This window comes from Mirounga angustirostris, unplaced genomic scaffold (genome assembly GCF_029215605.1).
Source record: "Mirounga angustirostris isolate CCGP_5_RB_7025 unplaced genomic scaffold, mMirAng1.0.hap1 SCAF_14, whole genome shotgun sequence".
Classification (NCBI taxonomy): domain Eukaryota; kingdom Metazoa; phylum Chordata; class Mammalia; order Carnivora; family Phocidae; genus Mirounga; species Mirounga angustirostris.
Genome location: NW_026991722.1, coordinates 52,790,068 through 52,810,551, shown reverse-complemented (window position 1 = coordinate 52,810,551; position 20,484 = coordinate 52,790,068). Strand labels below are relative to the sequence as shown.

At 38.1% G+C, this 20,484-nt stretch overlaps 1 protein-coding gene across 2 annotated transcripts in view; it reads left to right on the top strand.

Moving 5' to 3' along the window:
• The window catches only part of DLGAP1 (DLG associated protein 1), a 317,851-nt gene that overhangs the window by 261,475 nt on the left and 35,892 nt on the right, over nt 1–20,484 (top strand). For both annotated transcript variants that reach the window (XM_045886989.2, XM_045886988.2), the window contains one exon: nt 631–722. In XM_045886989.2, the coding sequence (XP_045742945.1) occupies nt 631–722 (92 nt within the window). The remainder of the gene's footprint in view (nt 1–630; nt 723–20,484) is intronic.

The window sequence follows — 20,484 nt, the reverse complement described above, 5'->3', positions numbered from 1 at the left end:
TAACGATTGAGCCACCCAGGCGCCCCTAGGCTATCATTTAAATATAGACACATTTTCTATGTGAGCTGTAGTGTGTACATAGCTATTTAGGAACCATGGCATGATATTCAAAGTCGATTTCTTAGTTTAAGGGGGAAAAAAATGAAGATACTATATAGTATCCTATATATAGTATCCTAACTTAACTAACCTTAAGTTAGTTAGGTACTAACTTAAAAAGTTAGTACCTAAATCTCTCAATATCAACAATTCTAACTACAATAAATGAAATTTCTTCCTTCTTTTATATTTTGTTATCTGCAAATTCAAAACTTCCAAGAACCCATTTCCATGCAGTGCTCCTTTCTAATATAGTGTTCACAGGTAAGCACATACTCACAAATCTATGGAGCAATCATAGACATTTATCTTAAGAGTGAATAAAGTTTCATTTTTCTAAGATCAGCAGAGTAAAAAGCACATGCTAACAGTGTAGTGATGGCCTTCATCATACACAAATATTGAACAAAAAGACTACAAATCACAAAACATTCCAGTAGTACTGCAGGTGTTTCTGATAAAATGTGACATTTGTTTTTCAAGCAAGATGACTAAAATTGGGCATCTCTGCCTATTTGATTATTTCTTCAGGTGGATGATGCTGAAGAGCCTGACAAAACAGGGGAAAATAAAGCACCCAGTAAGTTCCAGTCCGTAGGAGTGCAAGTAGAAGAAGAGAAGTGGTGAGTCCATTTGCATTTGTCCTCTTTCGTCTTGATATTGGCAAGTATGGTACCGGTATTTTCCCCTGACATAAACCTACAAGATTCAGTGATATTTTCCATTAAGTTTGGAAGCATTTAGCTGATTCCCTCCTCTACTTTAATACTGGAAACCACTCAATTTAAGTTTTTGCTAGAATATTAGAGTAAGCACATCACATCCACATCCACATAAACACTGTGTGCAGGACTGTTGTGTTGCCAAACCATTCTTCCAAAAACCTTCCCATTTTGGACTGTAGACTTTTTAAGAGAAGAGGACTTATCTTATTCCTATTTTTATTCCTAGCACTTAATTGCGTCTGGTGTTTAGTATGTACTCAATGATGAAGAGGGAAGGAAGGAAGGAAGGAAGGGAGGGAGGGAGGGAGGGAGGGAGGGAGGGAGGGAGGAAGGAAGGAAGAAAAAAAGAAAAGATCTATCATTATCTTGAATCACCAGTTCCTTTAGATTGCTCTTTAAAATAATCCTACTCTAGAGTCTTAATATCTAGACTTGGGAAGTTTAGAGTTTCAGAAACTAGAAGGAACTTCTGAAGTCACTACATTCATTTTATGAATGAGAACTTGATCTAGAGAGGTATGTGAGTTTCTCAATAAAACTGTGAGGTACATGATGGGTAGAACTATGTTTTATTGATAGTAGTACCCCCAGCTTCTAGAACTGTGTTTTCACATACTAAGTATACAATATATACTGGTGAATGAAGTAGAACTGCAGTTAAAGTAGGAGAAAGAGCTCTATATTATAAATCAGAGTATCAGCTCAACTTTGCCACTCACTTTCTGTGTGTTGATTAGAAGGAATCAGTTGGAGGTCATCCATCCATCCATCTATCTATCCATCCAATAAATATCTACAGACTGCCTCCCACATGCAAGGCTACATGCAACATAAACTGAGTATCTGGAAAAAGGTTATGCATCAGTTTATAGAAGATGTGTAATTTCAGAGCCTTCCAGTATTGACACTGCACTTGTATCTAAGAGGTTTTCAATATATGTATATATAATATTTTCTATAATTTCATAAAATTATACAATGTTGGAAGCCCAGAAAATCGACACAACCACTGTGGAAACTAATATGACAAAAGTCGGCAATAGTTATATATGTATCCACACCCAACGACCCAATACCCACATTCATGGAGCTATCGTGAATGAAATTACTCAAAGGAAGGAAACCAATTGCGGGACATTATCTATCATTGTAAAAGAAAAATAATAATTACCAAATGTCAAACATTAAGAGAATATTTTTATAAATTTTAGCACATCACCAAGGTAGAATAAATAGCTATTAAATGTATTTTGTAAAGAAGATACAGAAACATGGAGAAATCACCATGATACAATGTTAAGTGAAAAAGCTGAATACACAATATCCATGTAGTCCATAAAGATGGACACAAACTGAAATGTAATCTGTAAAGATGGTATGTTTAGGAGTGATTTTTTTTTTTACTCTAAAATATTTACTCACTGTATCTACCTCACGTTTTAGTAATCATTATTTTCAAGCCAACCCTTCTGATACTTGTTCCTTTAAGTGTTTTGGAATATTGTTTGAAAATGTTAACACAGGAGACATGAATGACTCATGGTAAGAAAACATATTCTTCCTTTCCCCACTGGCCCAACCTGCTTGTTTTCCTTAATGGTGTGGTGGTTAACAGCACAGACTCTTGAGCCAGAACACCTAGATTCAAATCCTGGCTCTACCGCATGCCAAGTAGGGCCCTTGATCAAGTTAATAAATAGCTTTGTGCCTTGGTTTCCTTACATGTAAAAAGAGGGATAATAGGTGGTTTCTGGTCCAGCATGCAAGGAATTTAGAAGTTGTCACTCTGTCCTAAAAAGTAAAAAGGTAACAAACTGAAAAATCAACAACTCTTCCTCAATCAGTCAGAGAAGTTAAGAGCAGAGGGCAAACCCCTGCCCCCAAAATTGGAGAGACAGACATACAGACATAGAAAAAACCAGAGTAGAAACCCACAAGCAAAAACGTCCGTGGGAAGCAGTGCCAGGGCAGGAACCCCTAAACTGCACTGATGAGCTGCTAGAGGCTCAGTGAGGACAAGTCTGAGAGTGAAATATTTCAGGGAGACCCAGTAATGGGGGAGAGGGGGTATCTCCATAGTTTTGTGAGTTACCTCCAGGAGGTTACCAAGTCCTCACAGTCAAAATCAAAGAAAACTCCCCTGGTGCTTCCATCAGAGAAAGGAGAAACCATCTTGAAATATGCCAGAGCATTCTAAACAAGATCTGCCCTCAAGAGAAACTACTTTACCAGAGCCTAACCTGTTGTCTTATCAGAGTCTAAACTACCTGGGGGAAGGGAAGTACCCAACTCCAGCTCCCTATGGCCTTACATGTGGAAGAAGCAGAACACCCGACTCCTGCCCCCTCTAGCCACACAAGGTGGAGAGAAACTGAAAAGCACTGTTGAAGTTCATGGTCCTGGGGTGCAGGTTTACCAAAAGATCTTCTAATCAATCAGAATGCTTCACCACAGTTCCTTTTACCCAGGACACCATGCCTACTTTTCTTTTTTCTTTTTTTTTCTATTTTTTTTTTTTAAGATTTTATTTATTTATTTGAGAGAGAGAGAGAAAGCACAGAGGGAGAGTGTGAGGGAGAAGCAGGCTCCCCGCTGAGCAGAGAGCCCAATGCGGGACTTGATCCCAGGGCCCCGGGATTACGACCTGAGCCGAAGGCAGACGCTTAACTGACTGAGCCACCCAGGCGCCCCCATGCTTACTTTTCAACAATAATTTACAAAGCGTACTAAAAGGTAAAAAGCACAGTTTAGAGTGACTGAACAAGCATCAGAACCAGAGTCAGATATGGCAGGACTACTGGAATTATCAGACCAGGAATTTTTTAAAACTATGATTAATAATGCTAAGTGCTTTGATGGAAATAGTAGACAGCATATAAGAACAGATGGAAAATGGAAGCAGAGATGGAAATTCTAAGAAAGGATAAACAAGATTTGCTAGGGATCAAAAACACTGGAACAGAAAGGAAGACTGCCTTTGATGGGCTCATTAGTAGACTAGACACAGCTGAGCAAAGAATCTCTGAGCTTGAGGGTAAAATAATAGAAATTCCCCAAACTAAAAAGCGAAGAGAAACAAACTGGAAAACAAAAACAAAAACCAGGATTTCCAAAAACTGTGGGACAACTGTAGAAAACACATGCATAGGGTCACCTGGGTGGCTCAGTTGTTAAGCATCTCCCTTCGGCTCAGGTCATGATCCCAGGGTCCTGGGATCGAGCCCCGCATTGGGCTCTCTGCTGGGGGGGGTGGGGGGGCGGCGCTGCTTCTCCCTCTCCCACTCCCCTGCTTGTGTTCCCTCTCTCACTGTCTCTCTCTCTGTCAAATAAATAAATAAAATCTTTAAAAAAAATTTTTTTTTAAAGAAGAAGAGCATCTGAGAAAGAATAAGTGAAGGCCAAATGAAGACTTTTTTTTCTCATTCTTTTTTTTTTTTCATGTCTTTTATCTCATAAGTTTCCCAACAAACCAGTGAGAACTCTCAACTCAAACACAGAGCTTGTCCAAAACCAAAGAGTTAATAAGACAGAGAAGCCTGACTTGGAATGCCAGTGTCCACACCTACACTCTGAAATGTTTGTGACCCCCCTCCCTTAGAAGAGGCCTAAGTTATATGAGTGACTTGATCCAGAGGATGCATTCTGTCCTCAAGTTCAAATGATGGAGACATCTGGAGATGCAGAGAGCTCTGTTCTAAAGGTGTCTTATAGTCCATCCTTTTTCAGCCTGAAAGGCTATGGGAACTACTTGAACTAACAGCCTTTCTTTAAAAGCTAATCATCACTAGCTGCGATGGAATCAGTTAATTGTAATTAAGTCCTCATTAATGTACAATTAAGATGCTTGCCACTCCTTAACTAGCCAATAACCAGAAATCAATGAGAACATAGCTGATGAGCCTTTCCAAACCTCCAGGGTCAGGATTAGGTACCTCTATCTGAAACTTGTCAAAATGCTCCAGGAACCTGTTCCATAGTCTTTTCCAAAAACACAATGGAGTGCTTAGCAGGTACGTGTATGTAGCCTGTTTTCCATACATATGGAAGCAACAGAAACCTGTTAAGAACTCAGATAGAGCACTTCTGCTACTACAGACTTCAGGGTAATGGGAAGCCCCAGAAGGCTGCAGCCTGGGCTGGTCCTTAGACACCATCTTATCCCTCAGGCACACAGAGAAGTGTCCTGCCCTGACTTACAGAGCAACCTGGTATTGAAACTAGGAGGCAGCTCCAGGCTCCACATTTCAAGTCTCATACCCTCTCTGCTCCATTCTGCTAACACTCAGATGTACTGTCTGAAGTCAGATGTACTTGTCTGTATTCAAAGGCAATTTGAATACAAATTGCTTGTATGTAAATGGATTGAGTAACAGCAATGATACAAAGAATGGGAGGGAGGAATTAGGATTATTTAACTACACGGTACTTGCACCACTCCCGAAGTGGTATAGGGTTATTTGAAAGCAGACTTGGGTGAGTTGTAGAATGTATAGCGCAAACTCTAGGGCAACCATTAAAAAGAGTAAAAGAAACACAGTTGACCCTTGAACAACACAGGTTTGAACTGTGCAGGTCCACTTACACGCAGATTTTTTACAGTGTAGTATTGTTAAGTGCATTTTCTCTTCCTGATGATTTTCTTAATAACATTTTCTTTTCTTTAGCTTACTTGATTGTAAGAATACAGTATACAATAGGTATAACATAAAAAATATAGACACAATCCATGAAAAAAGTAATTGATAAACTCTGGACCTCATTAAAATTGAAAGCTTCTGCTCTGTGAAAGAGCGTCATGAGAATGAGAAGGCAAGCCACACATTGGGAGAAAATACTTGCAAAAGACACATCTAATAAAGGGCTGCTACCCAAAATATACAAAGAACTCTTAAAACTCAATAATAAGAAAGCAAACAACCTGATTTTAAAAATGGGCAAAAGACCTTAACAGACACCTCCCCAAAGAAGATACATAAATGGCAAGTAAGCATATAAAAAGATGTTCCACATCATATATCATTAGGGAATTGAAAATTAAAACAACAGTGAAATACCACTACTCACGTATTAGAATGGCCAAAATCCAAAACACTGACATTACCAAATGCTGGTAAGGCACTCTTAAGTCTCATTCATTACTGGCGGGAATGCAAAATGGTCCATCCACTTCGGAAAACAGTTCGGCAATTTCTTACAAAACTAAACATACTCTTACCATACAATCCAGCAATCGAACTCCTTGGTATTTACCAAAGGAGTTGAAAACGTACGTTCACACAAAAACCTGCACGCGGATATTGATAGCAGCTTTATTCATAATTGCAAAACTTGGAACCAACCAAGACATCCTTCTGTAAGTGAATGAGTAAATAGGCTGTGGTATAGCCAGACAATGGAATTTTATTCAGCATTAAAAAAGAAATAAGCTATCTGGCCACAAAAAGACATGGAGGAAACTTAAATGCATATTACTAAGCAAAAGAAGCCAATCTGTGGGATTCCAACTACATGACATTCTAGAAAGAAAGCAACTATTGAGATAGTGAAATAATGATTAAGAGAGGAAGAGGAATGTTAGGCATAGCAAAGAGGATTTTTAGGCCAGTGAAACTACTCTGTATACTACACTACTACAATGGTGGATGCATGTCATTATCCATCTGTCTAAACCCAAAGAATGTACCCCCCACCAAGAGTGAACCCTAACCTAAACTACAAACTTTGGATAGTACTGATGTGTCAATATAGGTTCAGCATTGTAACAAATGTACCACTCTGGTGGGGGATGTTGATAAAGGGGAGATCCGGGGGCGGAGGAGGGGAAAGGGTATATAAGAAATCACTGTACTTTCTGTTCAACTTTGTTGTGAATCTAAAACTGCTCTAAAAAACAAAGTTATTAATTAAAAAAAGAGGAGTAGTAGATAATAGTGTTAGCCTCAGAGTGTTGTCTTAGGGTGTGTGGTGTAATATACATAAAACTTTTAGAAAAATACCTGACATATAGGAAGCACTGTAAAAGTGTTTCCTATGCTATTATGCACCCAAGTAGAATCTCTCTAAAGAGCAAAGTCTCAAGAAAGCAATTATACCACCTTTTCTGAAACAATAAGAAAATTATCTCAATTTTAAAATTTTGCTTTAAACATTTCCCCTGCAGTCAACTATTCTGTTTTATCAAATAAACACCCTAACATGTATCCAACTACAGGAATGCTAAATACTGCATTCTTTAGACACACCTAATAACAACCCCAAAATTTTGAATGAGCCACTTTTACTGTGTTTTGAAAAAGTTGAACATTTAATGAATTACTGAAGTTTGTAGGATGGTCGGTTTCTCAGTACTTTGGTTTATTTCAGTCATCTCCCAAAAGGACTGGCAACCCCAATTTTCCTGCTTAATTTTTCAAAACATACCCTTCCTCAAAGGTCACTTTATAGTTAACTGCTGTAAAGTAAATAAGCATTTAAATGGATGTTAATGATTGTTTTCAACCTCTCCAAAAGAAATCCATTGTCAAACAGGGATTACTTACAATTTCTGTCTCTAATTAGGATTCTTTTCTTACAATTCTGCTGGTAGTAATTCATTTAGCTAGGATCTTAAAAAGCAAAACTGGGCAAATGAGATTATCTAATGACAGCTAAGGGATTTTTTTTTTTAATTATCTAGTGATAAGTTGTTTTCGGGTTGAATGACTAGTACAATCCATCTCTTCCTTCCCCAAATAGACAGACTGATAAACAACTGTAACCTAACAAAAAGTGAGAGAAAGGAAATAGAGCCAGGGAAAGAAAGACATACAAAGAGAGGAAGATTAACTAAGACTTTGTAAGAGGCCAAGAAACTCATTATCACCTTCTGAATCCATCACAATTTAGGAACCAAAACTAACACACCAAAGTCCACCTGGCTGATTTGTCTATGAAGGGGTAGACTTTTAAATCTAGGTGTTCTGCAGTGCTACAAATTAAAACAAAAGGAATAAGTTAATAACTCATTAGTAAAATGTACTAAGTAACCAATATGCTCCAAAAAGAGGACTCTAAATGGAGTATTCTAAAAATCTCCCTGGTGTATTTGCAGACGGCCATGATGTCCTCAAAATGTCATCCATAGCAGATGTGCCACATCCCTTCTCCAGGGCTACCTTGTGGTGGGGACCGTGCCTTGAGGAATGCTGTCTAAAGGTCACTGGTTTGAATGCCATGGCAGCGCCAAACCAGGGATAACGAATGCACGCAACAAGACTGTTTCTCTTAAGCTAGTGAAGAAATTCCTCATCTCCATCAAAGATTAGCTGTCTTTCCCCAATTCCTGTTTCAAGGGTCAGCTAGTGGCCCGTTGGACAGGATCCACACAGCATACAGTATTTGCTGATATGAGGAACTGACTGATTTCAAGCAAAGCCGGGCAATCTTGCCAACACCTCCCGCTCTGTCTCTGCTCTGTATCCCAATGCCTCCTAGCATCCTGTGCCCATTCTCTCTCATCCTTCTGACTGCTCCCCAGGAATTTGCATGAGGTCTCCTTTTCTTTCCGAGCTGATAATTAGCAAATCCAGTAAACCAATCCTTCCTATTTACTAAGGTGAGAAAGCTAAGAGGCTCCCAGGGATCTCCCCTTTCCTTCTAAGTAACAATTGTATATTAACCATGGTTCATACAAGGCTTTTTTTTTTTAAGACTTTCTTACATGATCCCACTAGTGACTCTAAGACTCTAACAGTGGACACAAAAAGAGGAAGAATATATTTATTTTCGTTATAAAAGTGGTATGTAAATTTACTTGGAGGAAAACATAAAGCAGCATGTGGGCAGTTTATACCTCTCTGATGGGCTTTGGAACAATGAAAAAACTGTGTATGTGTATGTGTGTATCTTAAGTATTATCTATCTCTTCCATAATAATTATGTATTATAAAATCTAATTAATGATTTAAAAGATACTATTTATACATTATGAAATTTATAAATTACAGAAGTAAAATTCCCCATAATTTCACTCATTAACCATGAATTAATAAAGGGATATATTTTTTACCCATACTTTTTCCATAAACATTTTAAAAGTTACTAAAATTGTTCTATGTATAAAATTTAGTGGGGCGCCAGGGTGGTTTAGTTGGTTGGGTGGCTGCCTTCGGCTCAGGTCATGATCTCAGGGTCCTGGTCAGGCTCCCTGCTCAGCAGGGAGTCTTCTCCCTCTCCCATTCCTCTGCCCCTCCTCCCCTGTTTGTGATTTCTCTCTCCCTCTCTTTCTCTCAAATAAATAAATAAAATCTTAAAAAAATAAAATAAAATTTAGTAATAATTTGGAATACCTGGCTGGCTCAGTCAGGAAAGCATGTGACTCTTGATCTTGGGGTCATGAGTTTGAGCCCTATGTTGGGTGTAGAGATTACTAAAGAAAAAAAAGCAAAACTTTAAATAAAAATAAAATAAAATCAACTAATGTTATAACAAAAGCTTTCTCATTACTAAAAATTCACAACAAATATTTATTTTGATGGTTATACAATATTCAAGAATAAGTATGAATCATAATTTGCTTCTCCTGTCTCCCACTGTTGAATATCTCCATTATTTCTAGATTGACTTCTGGTTAAAGACAGTGAAAAAAATACATACATCAGGGCAACTGGGTGGCTCAGTTGGTTAAGCGACTGCCTTCAGCTCAGGTCATGATCCCAGAGTCCTGGGATTGAGCCCCGCATCGGGCTTCCTGCTCAGCAGGAAGCCTGCTTCTCCTTCTCCCAGTACCCCTGCTTGTGTTCCCTCTCTTGCTGTCTCTCTCTCTCTGTCAATTAAATAAATAAATAAAATCTTTAAAAAAAAAATACATACATCATCTTTAGACCTTCTGAAACTAAATGGCAGTAAAATGATTTTTTTGCTTGTTTGGGCATAAACTGCCAAGGATGAAGAGAACAGGAGAGAAAAAAAGAACAGTGACATTTAGGAAGCTGGAAGGCAGACAGACAAGTGATCGCTGACTCAGCTGACCAGGGAAAGCAGAATCTAAAGCCAGTGATGCAAAAACCCAAGATGCACAAAAGGCATGGGGCCAGACAGCATTGAGCGCTCTGAAAAGTAGGGACAAAGGAGCTGCGAACTCTTTGTACCTGCAGAGCCCGGTGACAGCCCCTCCCCACTCTGGCTGAAGACTGGAGGTTTCTCTTGTTCAGCTGCTAAAACAAAGGGCCTCAGAAATGGAGGACAGCAGCACAGCTGAGGGCACCATTACGAGCCTGAAAATAAAAAGATACGTGACAATTTACAAACAGAATGCTGAGCCACCCTGCCCTGAGCCTTCTTATGCTCACACTGCTCCCAGAATCCTGGCAGCCAGGCTTATTCCCTCTAAGCAGAAGTATGGAACAATCTATTGTGGGGGGACTGACCAAACACACACTGACATCAGGGATTTTGCAAGGTGAGAGCCCAGTGAGATAGATCACCTACACTGAGGATCATGGGGATAAGCCCCTCCCTACAGCACAGACTTCTGAAGAGGCTTTTACTGTGCCTTTCAAGCATGAGCAGACAGCTAACAATCAGCAAGCTCAGATCAGGGCTGTAAAAAAAGAACCAAAAGTTTTAAGGAATATTCAGAAAATTAAAAAGTTATTTTTAAGAGAAAAGAAGGGAAAGGTGGGCAAGGAAAGCTCCATGACAGAAGTGAAAATTGGTATGTTTCCTGGGGTGTCTGTTTGGCTCAGTCTGTTAAGTGTTGGACTTTAGATTTTGGCCAGGTCATGATCTCAGGGTCGTAGGATCCAGCTGCACATGGGGCTCTGTGCTCAGTGTGGAGTCAGCTTGTCCCTCTCCCTCTGCTTCTCCCCTGCTCATGCTCTCTCTCTCTCTCTCTCAAATAAATAAAATCTTTTTAAAAAAGAAAAAGATATGATCTCACTGATATGAGGAATTCTTAATTGTAGGAAACAAACTGAGGGTTGCTGGAGTGGGGGGTGGGGTGGGAGGGATAGGGTGACTGGGTGAGGGTATGTGCTCTGGTAAGCGCTGTGAATCGTGCAAGACTGTTGAATCTCAGATCTGTACCTCTAAAACAAATAATGCAATATATGTTAAGAAAAAAAAAGAAGAAGAAGAAGGTAGCGGGAGGGGAAGAATGAAGCGGGGGAAATCGGAGGGGTAGACGAACCATGAGAGATGATGGACTCTGAAAAACAAACTGAGGGTTCTAGAGGGGAGGGAGGTTGGGAGGATGGGTTAGCCTGGTGGTGGGTATTGAGGAGGGCACATTCTGCATGGAGCACTGGGTGTTATGCACAAACAATGAATCATGGAACACTTCATCTAAAACTAATGATGTAATGTATGGGGATTAACATAAGAATAAAAAATATGTACATGAAAAAAAAAAAGAAAATTGATATAGTCTCTTACAGAACATCTTATCCCCCTGAGGAGGAGAGGAGGTAGTGGGGTGCAAAGAAAAAGAAAAGTGCTCTTAGAAATTAAAAACTGAATAGCAACACTGGAAAACCCAATAGAAGAGTTGGAAGATAAATTGAAGAAATTTCTAGAAAAAGTACAAAAGGGGAAAAGCAAAGAAGTAATCCAGGAAACAAGTAATCCAACCCAAGAAAGGGGGAAAGGGAGGCCTCAAGATGATTGAGAAATCTCCGGACAACAGTTGTGAAGCAGGTCTAGGGAGTGACCAGCTGTGGTGGAGCAGGTCAGAAGCTCTGTGAAAGATCAATTCAAGAAGACCTGTAGCATACCTATGTGTTTGTTTCAATGCATGCACAGAAAACTACACATCTGGGGGAATTCTGAGGATTGAGTAAGTGCTAAGTACATAAAAAATTAAGCAAATTTTTAAAAAGGAAAAAATGTGGTAGAAAGTAGAATATAATATGGCATAGTAGTTTGCTAGGGCTGCTATAGCAAAGCATCACAGACTGGGCAGCTGAAACAGCAGACATTTATTTCCTCATAGTTCTGGAAGCTAGAAGTCCAAGATCAAGGTGTTGGTGGGGTTGGTTTCTTCTGCGGGTTTTAGCTTGTAGATAACTGTCTTCCCCCTGTGTCTTCAGGTGTTTTTCCCCTCTGTGTCTGTGTCCCAATTTCCACTTCTTATAAGGTTATCAGTCACACTGGATTAGGGCCCACTCATATGACTTTATTTTACTTTAATTACCTCTTTAAAGCCCTGTCTCCAAAAACAGTCACATTCTGAGGTACTGGAGGTTAGGACTTCCGCATCTGAATTTGTTGTGGGAGAAGTGCACAATTGAGGCCATAACACACAGTCAGCTGTATATACTATTTCCTGCTCATAATAATGTAGTCATAAAAAGCATGTCCTAAATATTGATCCAAATTTACAATGTAACTATATCAGGAGAATGGAAAAAAAATACTGGAGCAGACCAGAGTGCATGTGTGTGTGTGTGTGAGAGAGAGAGACAGACAGGCACACAGACAGGGAACGGAGACAGAGACAGAATGAAGAGGAGTGAATGAAGATGAGGTGAGAGAAATCTAAAGGTTCATCTTTCCTAAAGACAAAAACTAAATTGTTAGCAAACAGCAATGTTTGTTATTTAGAAGTAGTATTTAAAAGTGGCTGCCTGTGGAACAGAAAATTATTACATCAGCATACCAAGAATTTCTATTTTTCATAGCCAGCCTTGTAGAACCACTTGATATTTCAAAATTGTGTGCATGGGGAGCCTGGGTGGCTCAGACGGTTAAGCGTCTGCCTTCTTCTCCCTCTCCCTCTGCCTGCCGCTCCCCCTGCTTGTACTCTCTCCCTGTCTAATAAAAAAATAAAGGGTGGGAGGATGGGTTAGCCTGGTGGTGGGTATTGAGGAGGGCACATTCTGCATGGAGCACTGGGTGTTATGCACAAACAATGAATCATGGAACACTTCATCTAGAACTAATGATGTAATGTATGGGGATTAACATAAGAATAAAAAAATAAATATAAATGTTAAAAAAATAAAAATAAATAAATAAATAAAATCTTTAAAATTGTGTGCATGTACAACTTCGCTAAAAATCAAAAGGGACTGATCAAAATAGTGATGTATAATATTGTGATAAATATCTTTTTTTTTTAAGATTTTATTTATTTATTTGACAGAGAGAGACACAGCAAGAGAGGGAACACAAGCAGGGGGAGTGGGAGAGGGAGAAGCAGGCCTCCTGCTGAGCAGGGAGCCTGATGTGGGGCTCCATCCCAGGACCCTGGGATCATGACCTGAGCCAAAGGCAGACGCTTAATGACTGAGCCACCCAGGTGCCCTTGTGATAAATATCTTTGTGCAATAAGTATTTTTGCTATTTCAGATTATTCCATTTCTGGGTTTAAGAATTCAAATATTTTTTAATGTTCTTCATACCAATTTGCAAATAGCTTCTGAAAAAATCTGCACCCACCACTTTACACTCAGAGGGAGGCACCTGAGTGCACAGATACCTGTCCTCTTTAAATCCCTTTATTGTTGGGGCGCCTGGGTGACTCAGTCATTAAGCGTCTGCCTTTGGCTCGGGTCATGATCCCAGGGTCCTGGGATCGAGCCCCGTATCGGTCTCCCTGCTCCATGGGAAGCCTGCTTCTCCCTCTCCCAGTCCCCCTGCTTGTGTTCCGTCTCTCACTGTGTCTCTCTCTGTCAAATAAATAAAATCTTTAAAAATAAAATAAATCCCCTTATTGTTTTAACAGCTTTATTGAAACTGACATACAATAAAGTATATAATTTGATAAATTTATATATATTTATCAGAAATACATATATATGTATGTATACATATATATAATGGAACTATCACCACCATCAAAATAGAGAACACATCCATCACCTCCAAATGTCTCCTCTTACCCCTTCATAGTCAGCCCCTCCTGCCCTCCCACTTCTTCTCCCCTACGGCTTTCCCCACTTGCTGCCACTTGTTTGCATTTTCTAGAATTTTTTAAAGATAGAATATCCTTTTAAAATATTTGTTGATATATGTATATGGATCTGTTTTTGTGTTCTCTGTGCTGTTCCATAGATCTAATTGCCTATCTTCATGCCAATACCACACTGTTCTATTGCAGCTTTATAGCAAATCTTGAAGTTAGGTAATGTATGTCCTCCAACTCCTTCTTTTCAAAGCTTTTTTTTTTTTTTCTTGCAATTCTAGGTCCTTTGCCTTTCCATAATGAGTTTTAGAAAGAGTTTGTTGTTAATTTCTATTAAAGACCTACCAGATTTTGATTGAGACTGCATTGTATACATCACTGTCAGATTTCACATCTTAACTATCTCTCTTTATTCATTCATTCATTCATTTACTTGTTATTTATTTTAAAAGATTTATTTATTTGAGAGAGAGAGAGAGCATGTGAGCAGGGGGAGGCGCAGAGGGAGAGAAGCAGACTCTCCGCTGAGTGGGGAGCCTGACTCAGGGCTCAATCTCACGACCCTGAGATCACAACCTGAGCCGAAACTAAGAGTTTAAACAACAGCCACCCATGCGCCCCTCTCTCTTATTTAGCAATATTATGTAATTTACAGTGTAAATGTCTTGCACATATTCTGTCAGATTTGCCCATAGATATTTCTTTTTGTCCCTGATATTATAAATGGTATTTTTACTTCACTTACCAACTGTCTATTGTTAGGTCATAGAAATACCATTGATTTTTGTGTGTTGATCTTCTATCCTGTAATGTTCCTAAACTAGCCTACTAGTTTTAGTGTCTTTTTTGTAGGGTCCATGTGATATTCTAGACTACCATGTTATCTACAAAAAAAGAGAGATTTATTTCTTTACATCTGGATATATTCTTTTTCTTATTTTATTACACTGGCTAAAACCTCCAATATAATTTTGAATAGAAATCATGAGTATGGTCACCCTTGCCTTATTTCTGATCTTCCGTAAAAATATTCAATCTTTCACCATTAAGTATTATGTGAGCTTTATGTTTTTTGCAGATGCCCTTTATTGAATTGAGGAAGTTCCTCTCTATTTCTAGTTTGTTGAGAATTATGATCAGGAACGGATGTTGGATTTTGTCAAATGCTTTTTTTTGTATCTAATGAGATATTACAAGCTTTTTCATTTTAAACTATAAATATGATGAATTGCATTGATTTTTTTTTTTAAAGATTTTATTTATTTATTTGAGAGAGTGAGAGCACAAGCAGGGAGAGAGGGAGAGGGAGAAGCAGGCTCCCCACTGAGCAGGGATTCCGATGCGGGGCTGGATCCCAGGACTCTGGGATCATGACCTGAGCCAAAGGCTTAACTGACTGAGCCACCCAGGCGCCCCTTGACTGATTTTTTAAATTATGGTAAAATACATATAAAATAAAATTTACCATTTTAACCATTTTACGTGTACAATTCAGTGGCATTAAGTCATTCACAATGTTGTACAACCATCACCACTATCTAGATCCAAAATATTTTTGTCACTTCAGACAAAAATCCCATATCCATTAAGAAGTCACTGTCTGTTTACCCTTCCTCCCAGCCTTTTGAAACTGCTAATCTGTTTTCTCTCTTTATGGATTTGCCTACTGGTTATTTCTTATAAATGGAATCATACAATATGTGGCCTTTTGTGTCCATTTTGAGGTTCACCCATGTTGTAGCATGTATCAGTATTTCATTCCTTTTTATGGCTGAATAGCCATTATATGGTTATATTACATTGTTTATTCATTCATCTTTTAGTGGCCATGTTTTCTCTTTCAGCTACTATGAATACAGCTACTACAAACATTTGTGTACAAGTTTTTGTTTGAACATCTGTTTTTAATTCTTTTTGGTATTTACCTAGAAGTAGAATTGCTGGGTCATATGGTAATTCTATGTTTAGGATTCCTTTTTGAGGAAGCACCAAATTATATTCCACAGCAACTATACCATTTTACATCCCCACCAACAGCATATGAGCATTCCAATTTCTCCACATTTTGGCCAACACTTGTTATTTTCCATTTTTAAAAATTATGACCATCCTAGTGGATATGAAGTGGTATCTCATTATGGCTTGAATTTGCATTTCCCTAATGACTACTAATGTCGATTATCTTTTCATGTGTTTATTGGCCATTTGTTTATCTCTTTGGAGATTTATCTATTCAAGTCTTTTGCCCATTTTTTATTTATTTTTTATTTTTTTGAAAGATGTTATTTATTTGAGAGAGAGAGCATGCACGTGTTAGCCAGGGGTAGGAGCAGAGGGAGAGGGACAAGCAGACTCCATGCTGAGTGCAGAGCCTGATGCAGGGCTCAATCTCATGACCCTGAGATCATGACCTTAGCTGAAATCAAGAGATGCTTAACCAACTGAGTCACACAGGTGCCCCAACTTTTGCCCATTTTTTAAATTCGGTTGTTTGTTTTTATTGCTGAGTGCTGTGTTCTTTATATATTCTGGATACCAGACCCTTATCAGATATATGATTTACAAATATTTTCTCCCCTTCTTTGGGTTGTCTTTTTACTCTATTGATAGTGGTTTGTTTTTTTTTTTTTAAGATTTTATTTATTTATTTGAGAGAGAGCACATGAGAGGGGGGAGGGTCAGAGGGAGAAACAGACTCCCCGCGGAGCAGGGAGCCTGATGCGGGACTCGATCCAGGGACTCCAGGATCATGACCTGAGCCGAAGGCAGTCGCCCAACCAACTGAGCCACCCAGGCGCCCTTGATAGTGTTTTTTGATGCACAAAAGTTTTTAATTTTGATGAAGTCTGGTTTTTCTCATCACTTATGCTTTCAATGTCATATTTAAGAAACCTTTGCCAAAGCCAAATCATGCAGATTTGCCCCTATGTTTTCCTCTAAGAATTACATAGGTTTAACTCCTAAATTCAGGCTTTTGACCTATTTTGAGCTAACTTTCTATGTGGTGTGAGGTAAGGATCCAGCTTCATTCTTTTACATGTGGATATTTATTCAGTTGTCTGACATTAACTGATTTTTTTTTTTTTTTAGATTTTATTTATTTATTTGACAGAGAGAGAGACAGCGAGAGCAGGAACACAAGCAGGGGGAGTGGGAGAGGGAGAAGCAGGCTTCCCGCGGAGCAGGGAGCCCGATGTGGGGCTCAATGTGGGGCTCAATCCCAGGACCCTGGTATCATGACCTGAGCCCAAGGCAGACGCTTAATGATTGAGCCACCCAGGCGCCCCATTAACTGATTTTTTAATGTTAACCCAACTTCGTATTCTTGGGATAAGCTCAATTTTGTCATCATGCATAATCCATAAAGAAAGTTTTTGGATGTGATTTGCTAATATTTGGTTGAAAATATTTGTATCTGTATTCATGAGAAATATTGTTCTGTAGTTTTCTTGTATTGTCTTTGTTGTCTGTTGTTAGAGTAATGCTATCCTCATAGAAAGACTTAGGAGGTATTTTTCCTCCTCAATTTTCTAAAAGTGTTTGTGTGACATTGTTATAATTTTTCATTAGATATTTAATCAAATTAGCCAGTGAAACTGTGTGGATCTGGAGTTTACTTTGTGGGAAAGATTTTTTACTACAAATTCAATCCTTTAATAGGTATAAGGCTATTTAAGTCATTGATTTCTTCTTAGTTGATCCTTGGTAGTTTGTCTTTCAAGGAATTTGTCTATTTCATCTAAGTTATCCAATTTATTGGTATAAAGTTGTTCATAATATTACTTTCATATAATTTTAATAGCTATAGAATCTGTCGTGATGTCACCTCTCTCATTTCTGATATTGGCAATGTGTGTCTTCTTTTTTTTCCCTCATCAGCCTGGGTAGAGGATTATTTTTATCGATTTTTTAAAAGAAAAAGCTTTGATTTCACTGGTATTTCTGTTTTCCTGTTTTCTATTTCATTGATTTTTTGCTCTTTTTCATTTCCTTTATTCTATTTACCATAGATTGCATTTGCCCTTCTATTTTTTAATTTCTTAAAGTAGCAGTTGAACATTGAATTGAGACCTTTATTTTTCTGTACTATTGGTGTCTAATGCTATAAATGTCCCTTTAAGTACCATTTTAACTACATCTCACAAATTGATTATTGTGTTTTCATTTTCATTCAGTTCAAAATACTTCCTAATCTCCTTTTTTTCTTTAACCCATAGTCTATGTGTTATCTAGCTCACAAATATTTTGGGACTTGGTAAATATCATTTAGTTATTGATGTCTATTTAATTCCTTTGTGGCCAGACACCATACTTTATGTCTTGAATCCTTTAAAATTCATTGAGATTTGTTCTGTGGCCCAAAATACTGTCTATCTTGCTAAATAATCTGTGTGCACTGGGAAAAAAAATGTATATTCTTCTATTTTCAAATGGAGTGTTCTATAAATGCCAATTAGGCCAGGTTAGTTTTTTAATTTCTCCATAAACTTCTGATTTTCTATCTATACATTCTATCAATTATTGAGAAAGAAATGTTGAAACTTCTGACTGTAATTGTGAATTTATCTATTTCTCCTTATTCTATCAACTTCTGCTTTGTGTATTTTGTTTTTGCTTTTTTTTTTTTTTTTTTTTGCTTTGTGTATTTTGAAGCTCTTTTATTAGGTGCACAAACATCTAAGATTGCTATGTCCTCTTCATGAATTGGCCCCTTTCTGATTATGAAACATCCCTCTTTCTCCCTAAGATTTTTTGTTATGAGATCTACCTTGTCTGATATTAAGATAGCCAATTAAGCTTTCTTTTCTTTTTTTTAAGTTCTATGCCCAACGTGGGGCTTGAACTCATGACACCAAGATCAAGAGTCACATGCTCTACCAACTCAGCTAGCCAGGTGCTCTTGAACTTTTTCATTAGTGTTAGCATGAGGCAGCCTTTTTCATTCAAATTATTTATGTCTTTATATTTAAAGTGGTTTTTTTTATGGGTAGCATATAGTTGGGTCTTGCTTTTTAACCCAATCATACAACCTCTTCCTTTTAATTGGGATACTTAGACCTCTTACATTTAATGGAATTGTTGATGTGTTTGGGTTTAAGTTACCAGTTTGTATTTGTTTGTTAATTGTATCTCTTCTTTGTCCTATTTTTCATTTTTTCTACCTTCCTTTGGATTATCTTTTTATGATTCTATTTTATTCCCTTTGTTGTCTTATTAGCTATAACTCTTCATTGAATTTTTAATGGTTGCTATAGGGATTATAATGTATATCTTTAATTATATTATACCTTCAATTGAAATTAGATCATTTCATATGTAAGAAACTTACAATAGTATGTTTTCATTCCTCTACTACCCAGATTTGTGCTATTATTATCAAATATTTTACTTCTACATGTATTAAAAATCCATAATATAGTGTTATTATTTTTGCTTTAAAAGTCAATTATCTTTAAAATGATTTAAATAGGGGCACCTGACTGGCTCAGTCAGTGACTCTTGATCTCGGGGTCCTGAGTTTGAGCTCCATGTTAGGTGTAAAGATTACTTAAAAATAAAATTTTAAACTAATTAATTAAATGATTTAAATAAAAGGGGAAAAGTCCTATTCATCCACAAAGTTATGATTTCCAGTGTTATTCATTTCTTTGTGTAGATCCAAATTTCCATCCAGCATCATTTTCCTTCCTCTTGAAAGACTTCTTTTAACCTTTCTTATAGTACATGTCTGCTCATGATGAAGGTTTTCTGCTTTAGTATATCAAGAGTTATTATTTTGCTTTTATTTTTTAAAGATGTGTTTTTTTCAAAAAGGAACAAAGATACCCCAGCTGTGGGTAGGTTTCTTACCCCGTGCACTGAATGTTGATAAAAACTCTACTAGGACCCTGCAGATCCATGGGTTCTCTCTGTGCAGTTCTCTCTTCCTCCACACTCTGCCTTGCAAACTCCCACTGCATTGCCCTCCTGGGACTCCCAGCAATGTCTCATCAGCTCAGGAAGACTGCTGGCACCACACAGAGACCACTCCCTGGGCTGCTGCCTGGAAACTTTCTCTAATCAGTAAACATGGGCAATCATAGACCTTGTTTGTTTCCCACATCTCAGTGATCACTGTTCTTCATTGACTGATGTCAGGTATCTTGAAAATACTTTTTTCGGGGCGCCTGGGTGGCTCAGTCGGTTAAGCGACTGCCTTTGGCTCAGGTCATGATCCTGGAGTCCCGGGATCAAGTCCCACGTCCGGCTCCCTGCTCAGCAGGGAGTCTGCTTCTCCCTCTGACCCTCCTCCCTCTCATGCTCTCTGTCTCTCATTCTCTCTCTCTCAAATAAATAAATAAAATCTTAAAAAAAGAAAAGAAAAGAAAAGAAAATACTTTTTTCATATATTTTGCCTGGTTTTTTTAGTTGTTTCAAATAGAAGAATAAATTCAGTCACTCTTACTCCATCTTGGCCAGAAGCAGAAATCATCCATATAGGTTTTATTTGGCCTACAAGTGGGATGAGCCCTGTTATTGAGCATTGCTCTCCGGCTCAAAAGTCACAGAATGTATGGGAACGTACTGAAGACTTGGGGGAAAAATATTCCAGTCATGAGATCCAAATTGAAAGTACCTTTACCTTTCTGTCTTTACCATGTGGGAGTTGGATATAATTAACATCAGTAGCCTCTTTTAGATGTAAGTTCTCTGATTCAACATTCCAGCAGTGTTTCCTCAAATTTAGAGTAGCATTATACCTAGATAGAGATTCTTTGTTGAGGTCCAGGCCTAATC